The 18,132-nt window shown below is 44.2% G+C and overlaps 1 protein-coding gene across 2 annotated transcripts in view; it reads right to left on the bottom strand.

Annotated features, from left to right (window-relative positions):
- Positions 1-18,132, bottom strand: part of NIN (ninein) — a 104,589-nt gene that overhangs the window by 71,774 nt on the left and 14,683 nt on the right. The window contains exons 3-5 of one of the 2 annotated variants that reach the window (XM_069540443.1): positions 13,601-13,682; positions 3,720-3,809; positions 1,444-1,613 (exon numbers count right to left, since the gene is read on the bottom strand). In XM_069540443.1, the coding sequence (XP_069396544.1) occupies positions 1,444-1,613; positions 3,720-3,809; positions 13,601-13,682 (342 nt within the window). The remainder of the gene's footprint in view (positions 1-1,443; positions 1,614-3,719; positions 3,810-13,600; positions 13,683-18,132) is intronic. The other variant, XM_060004575.1, reaches the window with a different exon arrangement.

The raw sequence follows: 18,132 nt of genomic DNA, 5'->3' as shown, positions 1-18,132 counted from the left end.
ATAGTACATATAACACTTCTGTGCATGTGAGTCTATGTGTTTTCTGGGGAAAGGGCCCTACCTAAATTCTCAAAGGGACCCAAGAAAGGGTCTCAAACCGACTGAACCAAGATGGGAAGTAGCCTCTGCCCCAGACCCATTGGTCCCCAGTGCTGTGATGTTCTAGGCAATGTTTTCCTTTTTGCTTCTCATGGTCTTTCTGTCACTTCTCACCCGCACTACTCACACCATTTTTGTGGTTTCTGTCTCCCTTCTCCCCTCTAGCTGCTTTTCTTCCTCTCTTCTCACTCACATTTCTGCCAGTGCTCCTTTACTTCTATTGTGAGGATGGGTATCACTGGATTTTAAAAATAAAGGTGATCTGATCAGCAGACCAGTCACGTGTCTTCTAACTCGCAGTACTTGCGGTTGTTTTCATTTTTGCTCAATACTTGAGCCCTTTCCAGTTACCTTTGAGTTTGTGGGGTTTGTAGGTATCTTTGGGTTTGTGAAGATGCCAGATGTCTGACTGCTGGGGACGTTACTGGAGCAAGCTTCTTGTAGATTTCAGCAAGCTGAACATGGACTTGAGACAGCAACAAACACTCATTCCCCTCCCATCAACCTACGATCTACAGCCTACTTTAAGAAACTTGAGGCACTTTGTCTCCTTCCCAGCTTATATGAGCATCTGAAGTATCTGCATCCCCAGTCTAAGCTGGGATTTACAAGAAATATTTAGAGCTTGCTCAGCATGGCACCTTCAATCATGTTCTATAAATGGTATGCTGGTAAATGAGCCGTAAAGAAACAAGAAAATGTCACTGCTTCTCCTTAATTGGTAGATTATAGCACCGTGTCAAATGGAAAGAAGGGAGATGAGGGAGGCAGGGTAATCTCTGACTGCTGGGGAGCCAGACATGCCAGGTGGGACAGAACCACTAAGAACCCTGGTAACTGCCGGGCACTGGGACAAGGATGAAGTTGCAGAGCTGCTCCGTCCCACCACAGAAGACAAGATGCTGGCTCTTGAAATGCCTAACCACACTGCCTTCATTGCTTACCTGTCACGGCGGCTGTCTTATAGTCTGCGGGGAAGGAGCTGGTTAGCTTTTTACGTAACTAAAAATAACAGTGCTGTGGAGGAGAGAGATATTCCCAAGAAGAGCTAGAAGTGGCAGACCTCAGATAGTATAAGAATAACTGAATTCAAAAATGTATAAACATAAAGCATGCACAGAAAGGTCAGCTCTCCAAAAGTTGAAACAGATGAAACGTATAAACAACAGAAAAAGTAGTCACATATATCCAAAAGGCAAGTAATAAGATCAGCAAGTAGTTGAAAAAAATGGCTGAGAAAAGCCACAAACCCCTCAGTTCTCCTGTCTCTGCACCACTGTGATGTAGCTATCCATGGCTATCCACACCTGTGATCCAGAAGGATGTGCCTGTCCAATTTCTTACCTCACCGCGGTCGCTGGCTGGGATGTGTGAAGGCCTTGCTTCTTCATCGAGTGGCTCAATCACTGTCACCTCTGCAAATTCCTCCACGGATCCTTGAAACTCGGGTAAGGACCTTCGTCCGTAACGCTTCCCACCTCTAACATATTTGGGCTGAGCTTCGAGAGTGCAGTCTGGGCAAGGAGACAAGAGTTGAGGCCACATTACATGACAATCTCAGCCCCTATCTGACACACAGCCTTCGGACACAGCCTCTTATACCAGCCCCAAAATAAACCACCACCGTTTGCCAGTTGCGGTGGACGTGGGCGTATATGAGCCAGTAAGTCAGATGCAGAGCACAGCTTCTAATTCCGAATGATTTATAGCACCCCGAGTATATCTCAGCATGTGGTGGGAGAGATGAGGAGCCAGCAGTGAGGGATTTGTTTAAAACTAGGGAATTAAGATCAGGACAAAGCAAGCGGTCATATGTGTTCTTCTGTTTATTAAGCTCTGTTTTGCAGACAGAGGGAACAGGAGAGGGAAGGATCATACTACCAGAGACACGTTGGAAAATGATGATTAAAAAGAACACCTTATCAGCACTGTAAAGTTAGCATTCACACCAATTAGTCTGGAACACACCCCTCTAGTACCTTAGTGAGTCCTTTGTTAACCCTCCCACTTTCTGATCCATCAGACAAGCAGGAAGACAGAACAAAGAAACTGACACAGTGGATCCTAATCAATTAATGACAGCTCACTGTTCATATGAAACTTATCATCAAGATCTCATTATAAAATTAAAAGCTGTGGAATAAAATAGCAAACGCAAAACTGCATTAAGAAAATAATATATGATGTTCTTTTCTCTTCATGAGCTTTGTGTTGTACAAAATAAAAGGAATGTGTGTAAGGGGAAAGTCATCTCTTGACCCTGAAGGACTTCAGCGTTCAGCAGAACATGTCTCAGGTTCAGCCTTCACCACCACCCCACCATCATCACCACCAACACCACCAACACCACCAACACCATCACCATCACCACCACCACCACCACCGCCACCACCGCCACCATCACCACCACCACCACCACCATCACCACCACCACCATCACCATCACCACCACCACCACCATCACCACCATCACCACCACTACCACCGCCATCACCACCAAAATCACCATCACCACCATCACCATTACCACCATCACCACCACCACCACCACAATCACCATCACTACCACCACAATCATCACCACCATCACCACCACCACAATCACCATCACTACCACCACAATCATCACCACCATCACCACCACCATCACCATCACTACCACCACAATCATCACCACCATCACCACCACCACCACCACCACCATCACCACCACCACCACCGCCATCACCACCACCACCACCACCACCGCCATCATCACCACCACCAAAATCACCAGCACCACCAGCACCACCACCACCACCACCATCACCACCATCACCACCACCACCACCATCACCACCACCACCACCATCACCACCACCATCACCACCGCCATCATCACCACCACCATCACCACCACCAAAATCACCAGCACCACCACCAACATCACCACCACCACCACAACCACCACATACTAACCTTTCTCTACAATGGTAGCTTTAGAGCAATAAAATAAATACTTCACTCATTAGAAATGTCAGCTTAGAGACACACTTTTTTTAGCACCTTGAACAGAATCAGGAGAACAAAATATTCCATTAAAATATAAAACTGGCAATGCTTTGATTTCAGTTCTTATCACCCACATGGACATACTGTCTCTCTGGAGAACATAATATGTGTTCTGTTTGAACATGACAGTCTTAACAAGGTATGTCTGAACTCAGACATGTAGATTTTTAGATGAGGGCTGTACACAGATCATCAAAACAAGGGTAACTGATTAGATAAGAACTAAAAGAACAAAACCTTTCCTTTATCACCACTGAAACCATGTTGGGGGTAGCTATTACTTTGTAGTCTCCCTGGGAGGACTGGTGATCCTGCATGACTAACTCTGTCCTCCCCGCTCCCATGCCCTTCCTCTGGGATAAGCTTAGGTTTCACAATTGTGGTCAGAAACATCCTGAAAATGCTCGGCAGAGCTCAGAGTGAAGTATTTATGCTTGCTCTATAATTTCTAGCAATATTTATATCCAAAGTCCCAGCCAAGTCATTTTATTAGGTCGAGCGATTCTCTTACAGGAAGTGTTCAAGCATACAAAAGTTATATTGAAAGTCGCATGCATATTTGAAGGTACCTTTTATCAGAAGACAGTGTGTCAGCTTGTGAGCGTTCAGGAGCGGCCCAGACACCCGAGCTACTTGTTGGCAGCTGACACCCACAGATGCTAGTCAGATAAAAGGCAATGTAGAACCATCCTTAATTTATTACATATTCTTAAATTTTAGTGGCAGACAACAAGATACACCATTAGTGATGATGGGGGTTTGGAAAAGATTAAAGGGAAAATGTATAACGTCAGAAAATGGAACGTGGGATTTTCCCGGTATGAGAACATAAGTCATGGTCTGGGGAAGGAAGTGGCAGAGGAACTCTGAATGCATGCCGCACTTTTTCAGAGGAAAAACAGCAGTGGGGAAAAGCCACAGTCTTAAAACAAACAAACAAACAAAACCACAACCCACTGTGATTTAATCCAAAATCCACCTGTGGATGAAATATTTACTACTAAATGTTTCATGCTGTGTAGGGAGCAGTGGTAGATTTGAAATAGCTCTTTTTCTAAGCAATGAAAGATAACAGACTGTGAAACATTAGGGATCCTGTGGAGTTCTGGTTTATTTATACACTTACTTATTTTTGCATTGCCAGGAACTTTAAATTAATTCTTAAAACTCGAAGTTAATATCTTTCACAGAATGTGCATACATCACAAAGTCAATTTCTAGAGAAATCTATTAAAATGTAGAATCTTCTTGAATAAAGATATTAGCACAAAGGAAAAATGGGGCATTAAAGTTTCCTCGTAAGAAATTTCACAACACTTCCATACAATAAAGAATTAGACTAATCACACCAATTACAAATAGTTATATTTTAGACGTGAACACACTCCTACAGCCTTCTTTTATTTAGAGCATCAGCCTCATTGTATTTACAAGATAAGAAGGGGAAGAAAGGCATTAAAAGTAAGGAGATCCAGAGAGAACATTCATGGTCAACAGCCATTGTTGTGCTAAGTCTTTGAAAACTCCAGCGTTCTCCTGATGAATTTCAAGCAGGGCTTTACAAGTGCACAGCAGCAGTCCACCAAACAGGAGGCCTTGGTGGGGATTTCAAGACACCCCTGCCCACCCAAATTAAAGAATGCCTTACCCCTCCCTTACCATGCCCAACAAAGACTTGCCAAACCACAGCCCTGGGGCAAAGTGTCTTTACTTTATGGGCACATCCAGATGTGATGTATGTATTTCAGGGGTTTAGCCTGGAACAATTTTATCTATGCCAGATAATATAGGGTTATTTAATTTATTAAGAAATGAAATTATTTACACACAGCTTCCTTTAACATAAGTGTAAGTAACTGCACCGATCATAAGCTCCAAGGAGGGACATGAAATGCCAGCGGGAAAAAAAAAAAACCGAGATATAAAGGACTGCTTGTACTTCCGGTATTTTATTTCCTTGAATGTATATTTATGATTCTACCTAGATTGTTAAGCTTCTGAGCCATTTCCCCTTCTTTCCTATTTTCCATTTTCCCTGTTTGGCATCACTACATAAAAATACAAATGAGCTTTGAAGGAAAGCAGACAGGCCCGGCCTGCCCAGAGGAGTCTTAGACTCCTGGAGCCCCTGGCGAGCTCACAATGAGGTGCACCCAGAAGAGAAACTCCAGAGGTGTGATCATGTTCACTTTCCAGAACCAGGATGAACCACAGTGCACATGTATGACTTGTGACCAGAAGGTCTTGCACTTACAATGAAAGAAAAATTGAAATTCAATGTTAATGAGAATGACCACTTGGCACGGGCCAGCTGCAGCCAGGGAAAACAACCAGCCCCCCACCTGTCCCTTCGCCTCTCCCTCCCTTCCCCCCTCTAACTGAGCAGGGCAGTTCACACTCTGTACTCTCTCCCAGAACTGCCCCAGCCACCTGTGTGATGTGGATGGCCACTTGGAACACGCAGTTCTTCCAATGACCAAAGGCGAAGCAATGAGGACCCAAGAGGAAGGTGAAATCGTTACCCAAAAACCTCAACACTGTTTATTCCATCAACGTTTTTCTTGAAAAACACAAGGCTTAGGACATGGGATGAGGTACCATCCTCAGCACATACATGGGAAGTTACAGGAGAGTTTCAAAGATGCACTCCAGTATTAGGTGGATTCATTTAACTTATATCTATCAGACACCTGCCGTGGGCAAAGCATTCTATCATACTTGTTGAGGGATAAGATGGATATTGTAACACTTTTTGATTCAAACTTCCCTGTTTGACCTGAGGATGCTTCCAGGGTGAAGAAGAAAGCCCTGCCTTTATGGTGCCTGATCTTCCTGTTTTGGAATTGCTCATGTAGACCCCCTTGCTTTCTACTTCCCTTCCTGCCCCATTTCGTTAACCTGGGAAATCATTCCCAGAGACCCCACCCCCTTCCAAAGGACCTGGGCACGGGGGATCATCTGAGGCCCTGTCTATACTACATTTCTGCTGAACTCACGGGATTCCTGAAACCCCTCTGAAAATAAGGAGTCAAAAATGAAGCACGTGTAAACCTCAGGACAAGCCCCCCACGAGAGGCAGTCACGCAGCAAATGAGCACCACCAGCCCCACTGCACCTGCCACCTCCTCGCCTACTCTGAACGCACCGTTGCACAGGGCTTACACAGTCAGAGTGCAAACCCACACCTGATACTAAATAAGAGAAAAGGGAAGAAAAGAATCAAATCAAAGAGAAAAGGGAAGAAAAGAATCAAATCAATTGTTGATCATCAAATTATCAACACAGAAGGAGACAGAGAGATTGAGACCAATAGCAAGGGAAGGGGGTGAGGGACAGAAGACAGGCAGAGAGCTGGAGGCGTATGTGGGGATGGGGGAGGGGAAGCAGGAGGAACTGATGGACTGGGGACCAAGAGGTAGGAGAAGAATGGAGTGAGGGGCCAAGAAGGAGAGGAGAGGAGGGTGGAGGTGAGTTGGAGAAGTAGAAAGAAGGGATGGGGAGGGAGATGTCCCAAGGAAGCGAGGAGAGAAGAGAAGCCAAGAGAGAATGAATGACATAAAAAGAGACACCCGGGGGGGCTTCCCTGGTGGCGCAGTGGTTGAGAGTCCGCCTGCTGATGCAGGGGACACGGGTTCGTGCCCGGGTCCGGGAAGATCCCACATGCCGCGGAGCGGCTGGGCCCGTGAGCCATGGCTGCTGAGCCTGCGCGTCCGGAGCCTGTGCTCCGCAATGGGAGAGGCCACAACAGTGAGAGGCCCGCGTACCAGAAAAAAAAAAAAAAAAAAAGAGACACCCGGAAAGCCTTTGGACACTATCGGCCATTCCTTCTGCCTCCCAGTGTGCCCCGCCTCTGCAGGGACCGTCAGCAGGCAGGCTCCCCACCCCAACACTTCGTGTGCACACAGCCCTTGCCAAGGCAGCTGCTTCCCAGCCACTAGCACCCCACTCCCCAATCACGCCTCTCTTCCAGAATCTTCACACGAGATGCAGAGGTCAACTGGAGCTTTCAGGTCCTCCCCGGATGCAATGACAGAATTTTAGGAGCAGTCTTCACATCATTTCTTACCAATCTGAGTGATGTTTCCTGCACGAACACAGGGGCTTCTGGGCACAAAGGTAATAAGGTGGCTCTGATTAGCCCTGCCTGGAAGGAAGCATCGAGGGGAAGGTTAGCACCCCGCAAGGGTGCTGAGGATGGTGGATGGGTGTGGTCTGGCAACCCCCAGGGCTGACTGGTCTGATCAGATGGTCTATCTAAGCCCTAGAGCAGGTGAAGGTCCGTCAGTAAGAAAAACTCTTCGAGTTGATAATGATGATGTGATTGTTCCCCAACCTTCTTCCCAGGAGGATCGGCCTGCCTGCATCTTGAGCCATTTGGGGGATAAAGGCAGAGATTCACTTATCACCTAACTGAGTCCTCCCCATCGTTCAAGGCTCAACTCAAAACTCATTTCTTTCAAGTAACTGCTTGGCACAAGTTTCACGGAACGTTTTTTTCTGTGAATTTAGTGCGACCCATACTGTTGACAGTTCCCGATTTAATAACGATCACGGTCATATTTTTCTAAAAGCATCTTACATGTTAGAATTACCTACCCAGCTGGACTGAATGCTTTCCAGGGCAGCAGTGCTTCATGGAAAGAGCCTGTGGGCTCTGAATTCAAACAGACCTGGACCCTCTGTCCTTATCAAGGTGAGGAGGGCCTAACGTCCTGAGGCTTGGTCTCCTCATCCGGAGGAAGGGAAAACAACAGGAGTTCCGTGGGGCAAGGTCACTATTCTGTCAGGTAGTGTCCTCCCACCCAGACTCCTGGGGGTCAGCGGTGGCTCAAAGCCAGCAGAGCAGAGTCAGGGAGAGCCTCACAGCCCCCAGTCCCGCAGTAGATTCCCTGACCTCATCTGTCGCCATGGGTGAGATTACTGGCGAACACACAGTGACGACATCCAGTCTGTCATCTCAGAAACTGAGGCTGCCTCCGACTCATTCATGCCCTAATTTTCTCTTCCTTGTCATCTCCTTTCCCTTCATCAATGGGCTGGCATGAGAGGACACACCAATTCTCTAAGACTCCCTGCAGAAAACTACCATTTTCATGTCCCCAGTTTGGAAACCTTCTCATACACTGGAATTGAAATAAACTTACATCAGCACAACTCCCAAGCAAACTGTTTCATTATCAACATTCGCACCAGCCCTATTTATTTAATTTTAAATAACAGGAGTATCTTTTTTGCACATACACATATTTTTAAAAGAGTGCCTTCTTACTCCTTGTAAAATCATAACAATAAGTATTCTTCTATAGGACAGCTGAATAGTTGCTTAGTCTTTGATTCCACAGATACATCATAATTTGCCTAACCAAAATACACTGTCAAATATTTATTCTTGAGATATATATATATATAGTTTTGGTTTTTTTTTTTTTACTATTTTAAATGACTATCCTTACACACACATCTTCATGCACATCCATAATTATTTCCATAGCATAAAATCTGAGAGTGGCATTGATTGGCCAAAGGCATTTTTATGGTATTGTTTTACATGATTCTAGGAAGGTTTTATCAGTTTACATGACCACCAGTGGGCGTGAATGTTTCCAATTCCCTCTGACCTTAGGAAATGGGTCCTCACACCCTCTTTTGATAGTGGTGGTGGTTAGTGGTAGTGATTTTACCTTACTTTTAATTTTTGGAGAAATTTTCTGGTGCTCACTGTTAGCATCTCATACATACCAAAGGAACCGAGGACTAAGCCCTTACTCAACCAGAGAGAGGACAAGAGAACATGCCTGTTGGGCCATCTGTGTATATCTCCTAAAAACAGGGTCCTCAGCCAGAGTTCAGTTCAACTCTGAATACAGCTGCAAACACAAATCTTCAATCACTGCAAACCAGGATCTAGCCCACTGTCTGGCCATGAGACCTGCCTTGCTGAGTGAATGAAGAGATATTTGTTTATTATATTTATAGCTTCCCAAAATATAAGGAAAATAACTAGAAATAGGGCAGTTTCTGGAATCAGTAATGTTTATTACCAAAAAAAAAAAAAAAAAAGAAAAAGAAAAAAACAATCATCTGCCGTGCCTTTTTTTCTAATGATTTGGTTTTTCCAAACCTGAGTTTTCCCTCACCAAATAAACAAAGGAGAGATATTTTACATTAACCGCATGAGGGAAAGAAAGAGCTTCCTGCATTATGCTAACATCTACTACAGAACACAAATCTAATGTAAGATGCATCAAACAAGGACAAAATCTCTGGAGAACAGATCCAGACAGCGTGTTGGTACCACGTAACTTAGAGCCTGTGCCAGCATCTCCATTATAAAAATTAAATTGTACACATAGACATGAGGGAGCGACGCCATCGGTGACGTTAATCAGTTTGGAATTTACAAAGGACTCTCTACATCCCCAACCCATTTTTCTGACCTTATCTGAATTTCAGTACTTTTCATTGTGTACTATTGTTGTTTTAGGGAAAAAACTCTCTCCTAGGAGTCTTAGAATCATACACATCAGCATTAAAAAGATGCTGGAAATCATCTAGTTCGTACCCGCTAATTTTAAAAATAAAGACACTGTACCGCAGAGACGTTACAAATGGCACAACCCAAGACTACATAAATAATGACTTAATTCCATCTCCTCTGACATCCTATTATAGCTCTGTGTTTGTATTATTTATATACAACTGCCTTTTATTAGAAGAATATGAAAGCATGAACTATACTGGGCATTTGTCCTTAGGAAGCAGACCCTTATAGTGTCAACTTATGTTGGGTGAAATTTTATAGAAACACAAAGCTAGCTTTCTGCTAAATGTAGATGTCATTTAGATATTAGGAGACAACACAACTGAATCTGGGAGCTGAATGGATTTTAAGTATTTTCCAGCACAACTACTTTCACATACGAGGCAACTGAAGACCACAGAGGTTGTGATGTATAAGGCCACCAGATTAGAGGAGCAGGGCCGGTATTTTGTAACTCCTGGTTCAAGGGTCTTTCTACCTCATCAAGCTGGATTTTCTGTATTACAGTCAGGTGCAACACCTGATATTTTTAACCTATAAAAATCTTGGATGTTATAAAATATCAATTCATGACCCACTCAATGTCTAAGGCTGTGCACCATGGCCCTCCTATTTTTGCAGTCACCTTCCATAGTTGAAGAGTAACCTTTTCCCTCAAAGTCTAGGAGGTCCACTGATTTGAAAAGGCAAGACAAAAATACAACAGCCCTGGCCCCTTACGGCAGAAGATGAATTAAGTCCTGAACAGCCAAATAATGTCACTAATGATCAGGTGAAACCTGCTCTTATTTGCTCCTTCCTTCTGCCTCTGGCCGCCTGTCAGAATCTTTGGGGCCAGGCTGCACTGACTGAGGACTGCTGCCCCCAGCTCATCCATCTGAGGGTTAACATCCTCAAGCCAAAGCCTCCTGGAGTCCCATCCCTTGGTGATACAGTGTCAGCATCCTCCCCTGCTACTATCTGTGAGACTTCAATTAAGCCACATCCCTCTTTGAGCCTCAATTTGCTCATGAATAAAATGGCAGCATTTGCTCCAGCCCTACAATCATATGGTCTATGAGTTAAGGGAGAGTTATTTTCATAAAGGGGAAAGAGGGGGCGAACTCAAGTGGCCTCTCGATATACAGCATTTGAGTCCTGATTCTTCTTTCTCTGTCTTTCGCCAGCCAAGCCAGACAGCCTATGGGGGTGGAGCCACATTTTCAAGTGGGTAGGAGAACATCTGAGTGGAAAGCGCTGCACGATCCCCAAAAACAACTGGAAGGGCCAGGGAGCGATGGGCAAAAGATAGAAGAAGCAGAGATTCTCAGGAACAAAGAAGGAATGACTCCCAGCCTCATATGAGATAAAACACTCTTAAGGCACAGGCTCAATCCTGGATTTTACGCTGCCAGGCCAAACCTTAGGAAGTCGCATACACGCTGGATGAAATGCTATAATTACTTTGCTGCTTCATTACACTGATTTGGGGCAGCTCAGTAACAAAGGTTTGCTGCAGCCCACCCAAAGGATGGAGCACGCGGTGACCTATAAAAATCCCTCTGAGTGTCCCCCTGGAAGATTTGTCCAAATGATGGCCTCAGCCTGCACAGCACTGAGGCATATACATAACTCTGAAACTACCGCCTGGAGCTGAATTCATAAACCTTACTTCCGAGCTGTTACCAAGCTCAGCCAGCCATTGTCTACCTCCCCATCATTCAGAGCCCTCTATGGGGCACCCTTCACATTTGTGGTCACATCAATCTGTACATTTATGATGACATTTTTCTGGCAGGTGATAGGAGAGGTTTTGAAGAGCGAGCAGCAAAAGGACCACGTGAACTAGTGGTAGCACTGCCTGTTCCAAACCCATATTATGGTAATACAGAAGAACACTGAACTTAAGCTTACGTTACCTATGCTTACATGAAATAAAACAGATGTGGTAATGTCACCATAGCTCTAGTCAGGGTCCCTAGATCTTGCACTATTGTCATCAAGATGACAACCTTGGGGCTTCCCTGGTGGCGCAGTGGTTAAGAATCCACCTGCCAATGCAGGGGACATGGGTTCGAGCCCTGGTCCGGGAAGATCCCGCATGCCACGGAGCAACTAAGCCCACGCGCCACAACTACTGAGCCTGCGCTCTAGAGCCTGCGAGCCACAACTACTGAACCCATGTGCCACAACAACTGAAGCCCGTGTGCCTAGAGCCCGTGTTCCACAACAAGAGAAGCCACCGCACCGCAGCGAAGAGTAGCCCCTGCTTGCTGCAACTAGAGAAAGCCCGCGCACAGCAACGAAGACCCAACACAGCCAAAAATAATACATTAAATAAATAAATTTTTTTAAAAAAAAGATGACAACCTTGATTTCAAATTTTTATTTATTTATTTTTGGCCGCGGGATCTTAGTTCCCTGACCAGGGATTGAACCTGGGCCCCAGCAGTGAAAGCGCCAAGTCCTAATCACTGGACTGCCAGGGAATTCCCAAGATGACAACTTTAAAAAAGTGAAACTGCCAATAAAATGTGAGACCCCATAAGAACAACAGTCCATGTTCCAGCAGTGGTCACCTACAGAAATTCTACTTTTTGTCTGGAAAGTCTCTAGAATGCAATAACCTCCCTCCTAGGCCCACTGGGGGCTTGCAGAGAGCTCTGGAAAGCCTCAGAGTTGGCAATAACCTTAGCAAAAAGGGGGAGACTCCATCTGGAATCCAAAACACTGCTAAATGCAGAGTTCATACATATGACACACATCTGGGGCATTTCAGAAGATACGATGAAGAACTAGATCACCAGTGAGGATGAGACATGAGCTCCCACTTGTCCTGCTTCTAAATAGGTCACACTGAGTGACTCCTTATAGTGACAAAATGTCAATGATTTCTCCTCAGTCTCAGCACTGGACTATATTTTTAGTGTTCTCTTTTTTAGTGAGCAACTCTATGGGTTACACACACTGGTAAGATCTGTAGCCACCACCACAATCAAGATATAAAACAGTTTCATCACCCCCAAAATTCCCTTGTGCCCCTTTATAGTCAACCTCTAATCCTAGCCCCTAATAACCACTGATTATTTTTTTATAAAACCAGACTGTATTATAATATAAATTCCAACACTGTTTTAGACTTCCCCTTAAATATTTACCATATTTCATTGCTTTTAAGACATAACCTCCCCCCACACACCCCTAGATTAGAATATTTTGAAATTATTATGTGTCTTACAAACAATGGCATTTTACCATTATAATTGAGAATAATTTTTCTTTTTAGAGGTATATAAAATAATTGTGTCATAATTTATGGTGCCTTTAAAAAAATCAGTGAAGTATAATATTAAGTTTTTCATTTCATAACGTTCATTGGATACTTACTATGTGCTAAACATCCTATTAGGCACTAAAAGTACAAAAACGAACAAACGTGGACCATAAGGAACTATCACTCGAGAGGAGATAGAAAAACAATTATAATATAATGTGATAAGGTCTGTAACAGAGGGCTATCCGCTCAGTAGGACTGAATAAAATTATCTCTTCATTGGCCAACCTTCTTCTTTCAGACAAAACTCCCCCCCAGTTCATACTGTTCCTCGTTCACAGGAAATGAGGAGGGAGGAAGTACCATTCAGCCCCACTCTGCTCATTCCTAGAATGAGTTTTGGCCACACCATCTGACACACCTCCTAGGAACAATCCAGTGATTTCTTCCACAATTCGCTGCTGTGGTAGAGAAGGCTCATCTTAGTGTGCAACAGCTGCAAGGCTTTTATGACCATGTCAAAAGACCAAAAATACCCACTCAATCTGTGGGAGGCGGATGCCCCAAAGCTTTCACAGACATGCTTCAAGGTCCCCAGATTCTTCCCTGGACAACTTTTAAAGCAGAAGGAAGAGAGGAAAAGTTAGTGTCCTTACCTGGTTCTTGAAAGTGTTCTTCATTTGATAGAGTTCTAGACAAGATAAGTATTAATGCTTCTTTAAATTGGTCAAAATGCACCTAAAAATAAACAATTCAAAAGAAATTCAAAATAGTTTCCACAGCCTTAAGGAAGCAAATCCATCTACAAGGTTCCAGAACCATTTGTTAGCATCTGACAGCCTTGAAGTGAGTCAGATAACCTGTTTTTGTTCCTTTTTTTCTTCATTTCTCTAAAGCACTAAAGGGAAAATAGGCTGATCATTTTACACGCCAGTGTCACCAACACTAATATCAATACTTATTCAACCCTGAGGGGGAAAACTACACAGCAAAACCCTCTTTATAAACTCAGAAAAAGATAGGTTTTGAATTCTTAGCTCCTTTAATTTTTCTAAACAAGACCGGAAGAGAAAGATGTTAGGTTAGGTACTAGAAAAAACTTTCCAAGTAAATGATCCTCTGTAACAATGTCCCAAAGATGCTTTCATCTCTTAAGATATTCTAGAAGAGGGGAAACTACCTTTCGAAGATGACTTGAAATACAGTCTTCCTTGAGGCAGGAATATGTTATATATTTATCTCCCAAGGCCCCTGTAATTCTATAAACAAACAGAAATCAATAGCAAACACAAAGAATAAAAGAACCTTGGGAAGCATTCTCCCGAATTCTTAAAAATACAATTACCTTGACTGAAGTAGGAAAGAACCTGAGTTTCACTTAAGTGAATACTCAGAATTGGGATATTACTTTGGTTAACGGGATAAAATAGTTTTATGGTCAAGTACGTTCTTCTATAACTTAAATTTACATGATCTCACCATGCGGCAGAAGGGAGAGATGGTATTTCTTCTCATCATAATTATAGTTTAATAACGTGGTGCCTATTTATACAGAACCCTGTATGTAAATACAAAGTTGGTAAATTTATAACTTGTGCTGCTATGGGTCTCTTTAGACATCATTACAAAACGTTGCCTAGGAGATTAAATATAGTGACAGATAAAAACCACTTCTGAATTAAATGTGGAAAAGCAGCAAACCTTGTTAGTTATCTAAACAACGAAGGAAACCAATCATATGTCCTATTCACGCAAATCAGTGCAAAGGAGAGGAATCCACTGAGATTCATATGTCATAAAATAGCATATGCTTGCAGTTTACCACTCTCTCCCAAAGAATATGTGATTTCTCTACCACATTCATTTTGATTACTTGAAATTGCTTTCTAAAATCATATTCCTTTAGATCACACAGACTAAAAGTCAGCAGATTTGTGCAGCCAGAGCAGAAGTCTGTTCAGGAAGGGAGGGCATCTGCTAAAGAGCCAGGGTGGTACAATCAGTGAAGGACTAAAAGATTACAGAATTATAAACTGTGCTAATTAGGTTTCATAGCTGACGAATCACGGAGAAGCCTGGGGGAGGAAGGAGAACTAGGTTCCGCCAGAGTCAGGGATGGGCTTCAGGCACCGTGGCATCCAGCTTCAGTTACCGGGGGCGAGGCCATCTTCCCAACCAGCCGGCCCACAAACAGCACCTACCCAAGCCTCTCCCGCTCAGGGGCATCTCCCACCCTGGCATCTACTATTTCCTACCAGAATCAGGCTTTCCTCTTAGGGTGGGCAGGAGAAGGGTGAGGAGTGAAAGCTCTAAGCTGGGGCAGCTGGGTCTAGGTCCTGACTCTGGCTCAGCCACTGTGAACTGGCTCAATTACCAAACCTCTCCAAGTTTTAGTTTGTTCCACTTGAAAAATGGCTTATCTAACAACTCATCTTTATGATTCGCTCAACAGATATTTATTGGGCCGCTGCGATGGGCCAGGCCCTATCCTAGGCCCCGGCGATAGAGCCGCCATGGAGCGCGTAGTCTCAAGAACTGTCACAGGGAATCAGGCAGGTACTGCTAAGGGCACTGCATGTATTTTATGTTATTTATACTACCGCCTCCCTCATAGTGGCTTTAGGGAGATAAAATGAGAGTTATGTAAAGTGTCTAGAACTTCCTGGGACTTGCTAGGTAGTCAGCAAGTGGTAGTTAACACTACTAACAGGACTAGTAATGGGGGTGACTGTTCTCACCACTTTCACAGAGAAACAGGGCCATATTTCAAGCAAAGCAACTGGCCATGAGAGTGACCCAACCAGCCAAGTGGTAGGGCGGGGGTGACAGCAGGAGGCCCAGGAGCCTGCCTCTCCCCAGGACCTGTGCAGCTGGCCAGCATCAGAGAAATGGATCCGGTCTGCTGTGTCTAGGGACCCCAACTCCGAGATTCTCCTCTCCCTTAGGGTATCAGTGGACACGACCCAAATGAAAGCAGAGTCCCTCACTGCCACAGTAATGAGTTGAACAGAAGGAGGCTCCTGTTTCAAAAGGGATGTGGTTGCCTTGAGACTTTCACAACCTTTATATCTGACTCTGTGGGTCTCTGCTGGGTCTCTTCAACGTGTCAGTTTTGATAGAGGTCATTGGAAAGAGCCCTTCGGAATTTAGTCCTAACATAGTTCAACTCGGCGGGGATTAGCCATGCAGGTAACTCAGGGGTTTCTGGATCTCAAGTTTACTTCCCCCAACCTCCAAACATGACAAAGACGTCAATAACCTGGAAGTTAATTCTAACCAACTTCTAAGACTTTATTATACCAGATTCAAGGGACACTTAGGCCTCATACAAACACACCCACTTCTGAGACAGTATGTACCTCACGGACATAGAGGTTGCTCCTCTCTCAGCCTCAGTCCTCTAGAGCATGGCAGACAATCGGGAAGCGGACACGTGGTGTGCAAAGCTGAGGAAGGTGTCGTAAAGCCCACTCGCTCTTCTTGTAGAATATGCCCTGGAACCGACTCAGAAGCTATTTCCTCTCACTCTACATGATTTATTATCAACTTCATTTTCCTGCTTCCCAACCCCCTACAGATTAGAAACAGCAACTAAAAGACAGAGACACTTCAAGGTAAGTACAAGAAGTAGCTACTGACATACTGGGATTGAGAGAAGACATTAACTATACCCCCTCGAACAAAAGTAAAGTATAATTTTTTATACTTAAAAGAAGTTTAAAAGACATACGCACTCAAAACCTAATAGGCTGGGGCTATTTAGTATTGAGGCAAGGATCTACGTGCTGCTAAATAAATCCTGAGGGTATTGTTCTTATAATACAGAAGAATAACTGACAGACCAAGAAGATTTTAAATGATCAAGAATAACCTCATGATGTTTATTATACTATTTGGTAGGGTAAAACTTTAATAAAATTTTCTCAATCCCCAATGGTTAACCCCTTTTTAATTTTTTTAAAGTTTGCCACTAAATGGGGTAAGAGATCCAGTTATTAGAAAATTATATTAATCCGAGTTCTGGGAGCATTATTGTAGGCTCATTCTGTCCTGGATATCTGGCCAGTTGAATCTCACGACATCCATGAGAGACGGTCAAGGTCCCTCCTTTGAACTGAGGGGAGAGAGGCTCAGAGGAAGCATGTGCCTTGCCCAAGGCCACCTGTCTTGAAGTGATAGAGTTACCGGGAGAACTGAGGCCTTCTGAATGGACTCATCAAAGTCCAGCCACCCTGCCTGCCCCAGGCCCTCTTCACTCCTGGTCTGACCTCTCAGGGAAATCCCTCTGCTGCTCCAGGTCAAACCGTCAACTTTACACAATGTCACCAGGTACAAAGTAGGACACTGGGGACTCAGAGGACACAAGAGCAAGAGAATATATAAGATTCTAGAGTGTGGGAGGGTGGAACGGGCAAGAAGAGAAGAAAGTTGATTAGTAACTATAATACAAGGCAGAACCTAGCAAATACTTTGAGAGAGACAGAAAAGGCTGGTAGGGGCCTCTGATAAATGAGTATGTCCTAGTAGGCCAGCAGGGAGGAAAAGAGGGACAGTTTTGTGACATCTGACTTCTCCAAGATGTTCACAGGCAGAGCTTAAAGGTTTCCAAATGGACTTAGGATGTATTAAATCAGCCACATTTTAGAAGGAAAAAAATCTATAAAAAACTAAACATGGGGGCTTCCCTGGTGGCGCAGTGGTTGAGAGTCTGCCTGCCGATGCAGGGGACACGGGTTCGTGCCCCGGTCCGGGAGGATCCCACATGCCGCGGAGCGGCTGGGCCCGTGAGCCATGGCCGCTGAGCCTGCGCGTCCAGAGCCTGTGCTCCGCAACGGGAGAGGCCACAACAGTGAGAGGCCAGCGTACCGTAAAAACAAACAAACAAACAAACAAAAAACTAAACATGATTATTAACTCAGGGGTTCTTCACAATCCAGCAATGCCTATCTGGGTGACACCCTTCTTCCCCCACAAAAAGAATCTAAAAATCCAAAACAGAAAACCTGGCAAGCTGATCAAAAAACAATTGGAGCAGCTTGAAGTCTTAAACTGCCCTTTATTTTCCTTCTTGTGAGGGCAGAGACACCGGACCCTCTGCTGTAAATAGCAGTAAATTCCACATCTTTCAAGAGAGTTCTCTAATAGAGGCCGGTGACTACTATTTTCCATCAATGCTCATGAATACAGA

The sequence above is a fragment of the Delphinus delphis genome, chromosome 2, assembly GCF_949987515.2.
Source record: "Delphinus delphis chromosome 2, mDelDel1.2, whole genome shotgun sequence".
Lineage (NCBI taxonomy): Eukaryota > Metazoa > Chordata > Mammalia > Artiodactyla > Delphinidae > Delphinus > Delphinus delphis.
Note: the sequence above shows the minus strand (reverse complement) of the source record. Positions and strands in the feature narration are given on the sequence as shown.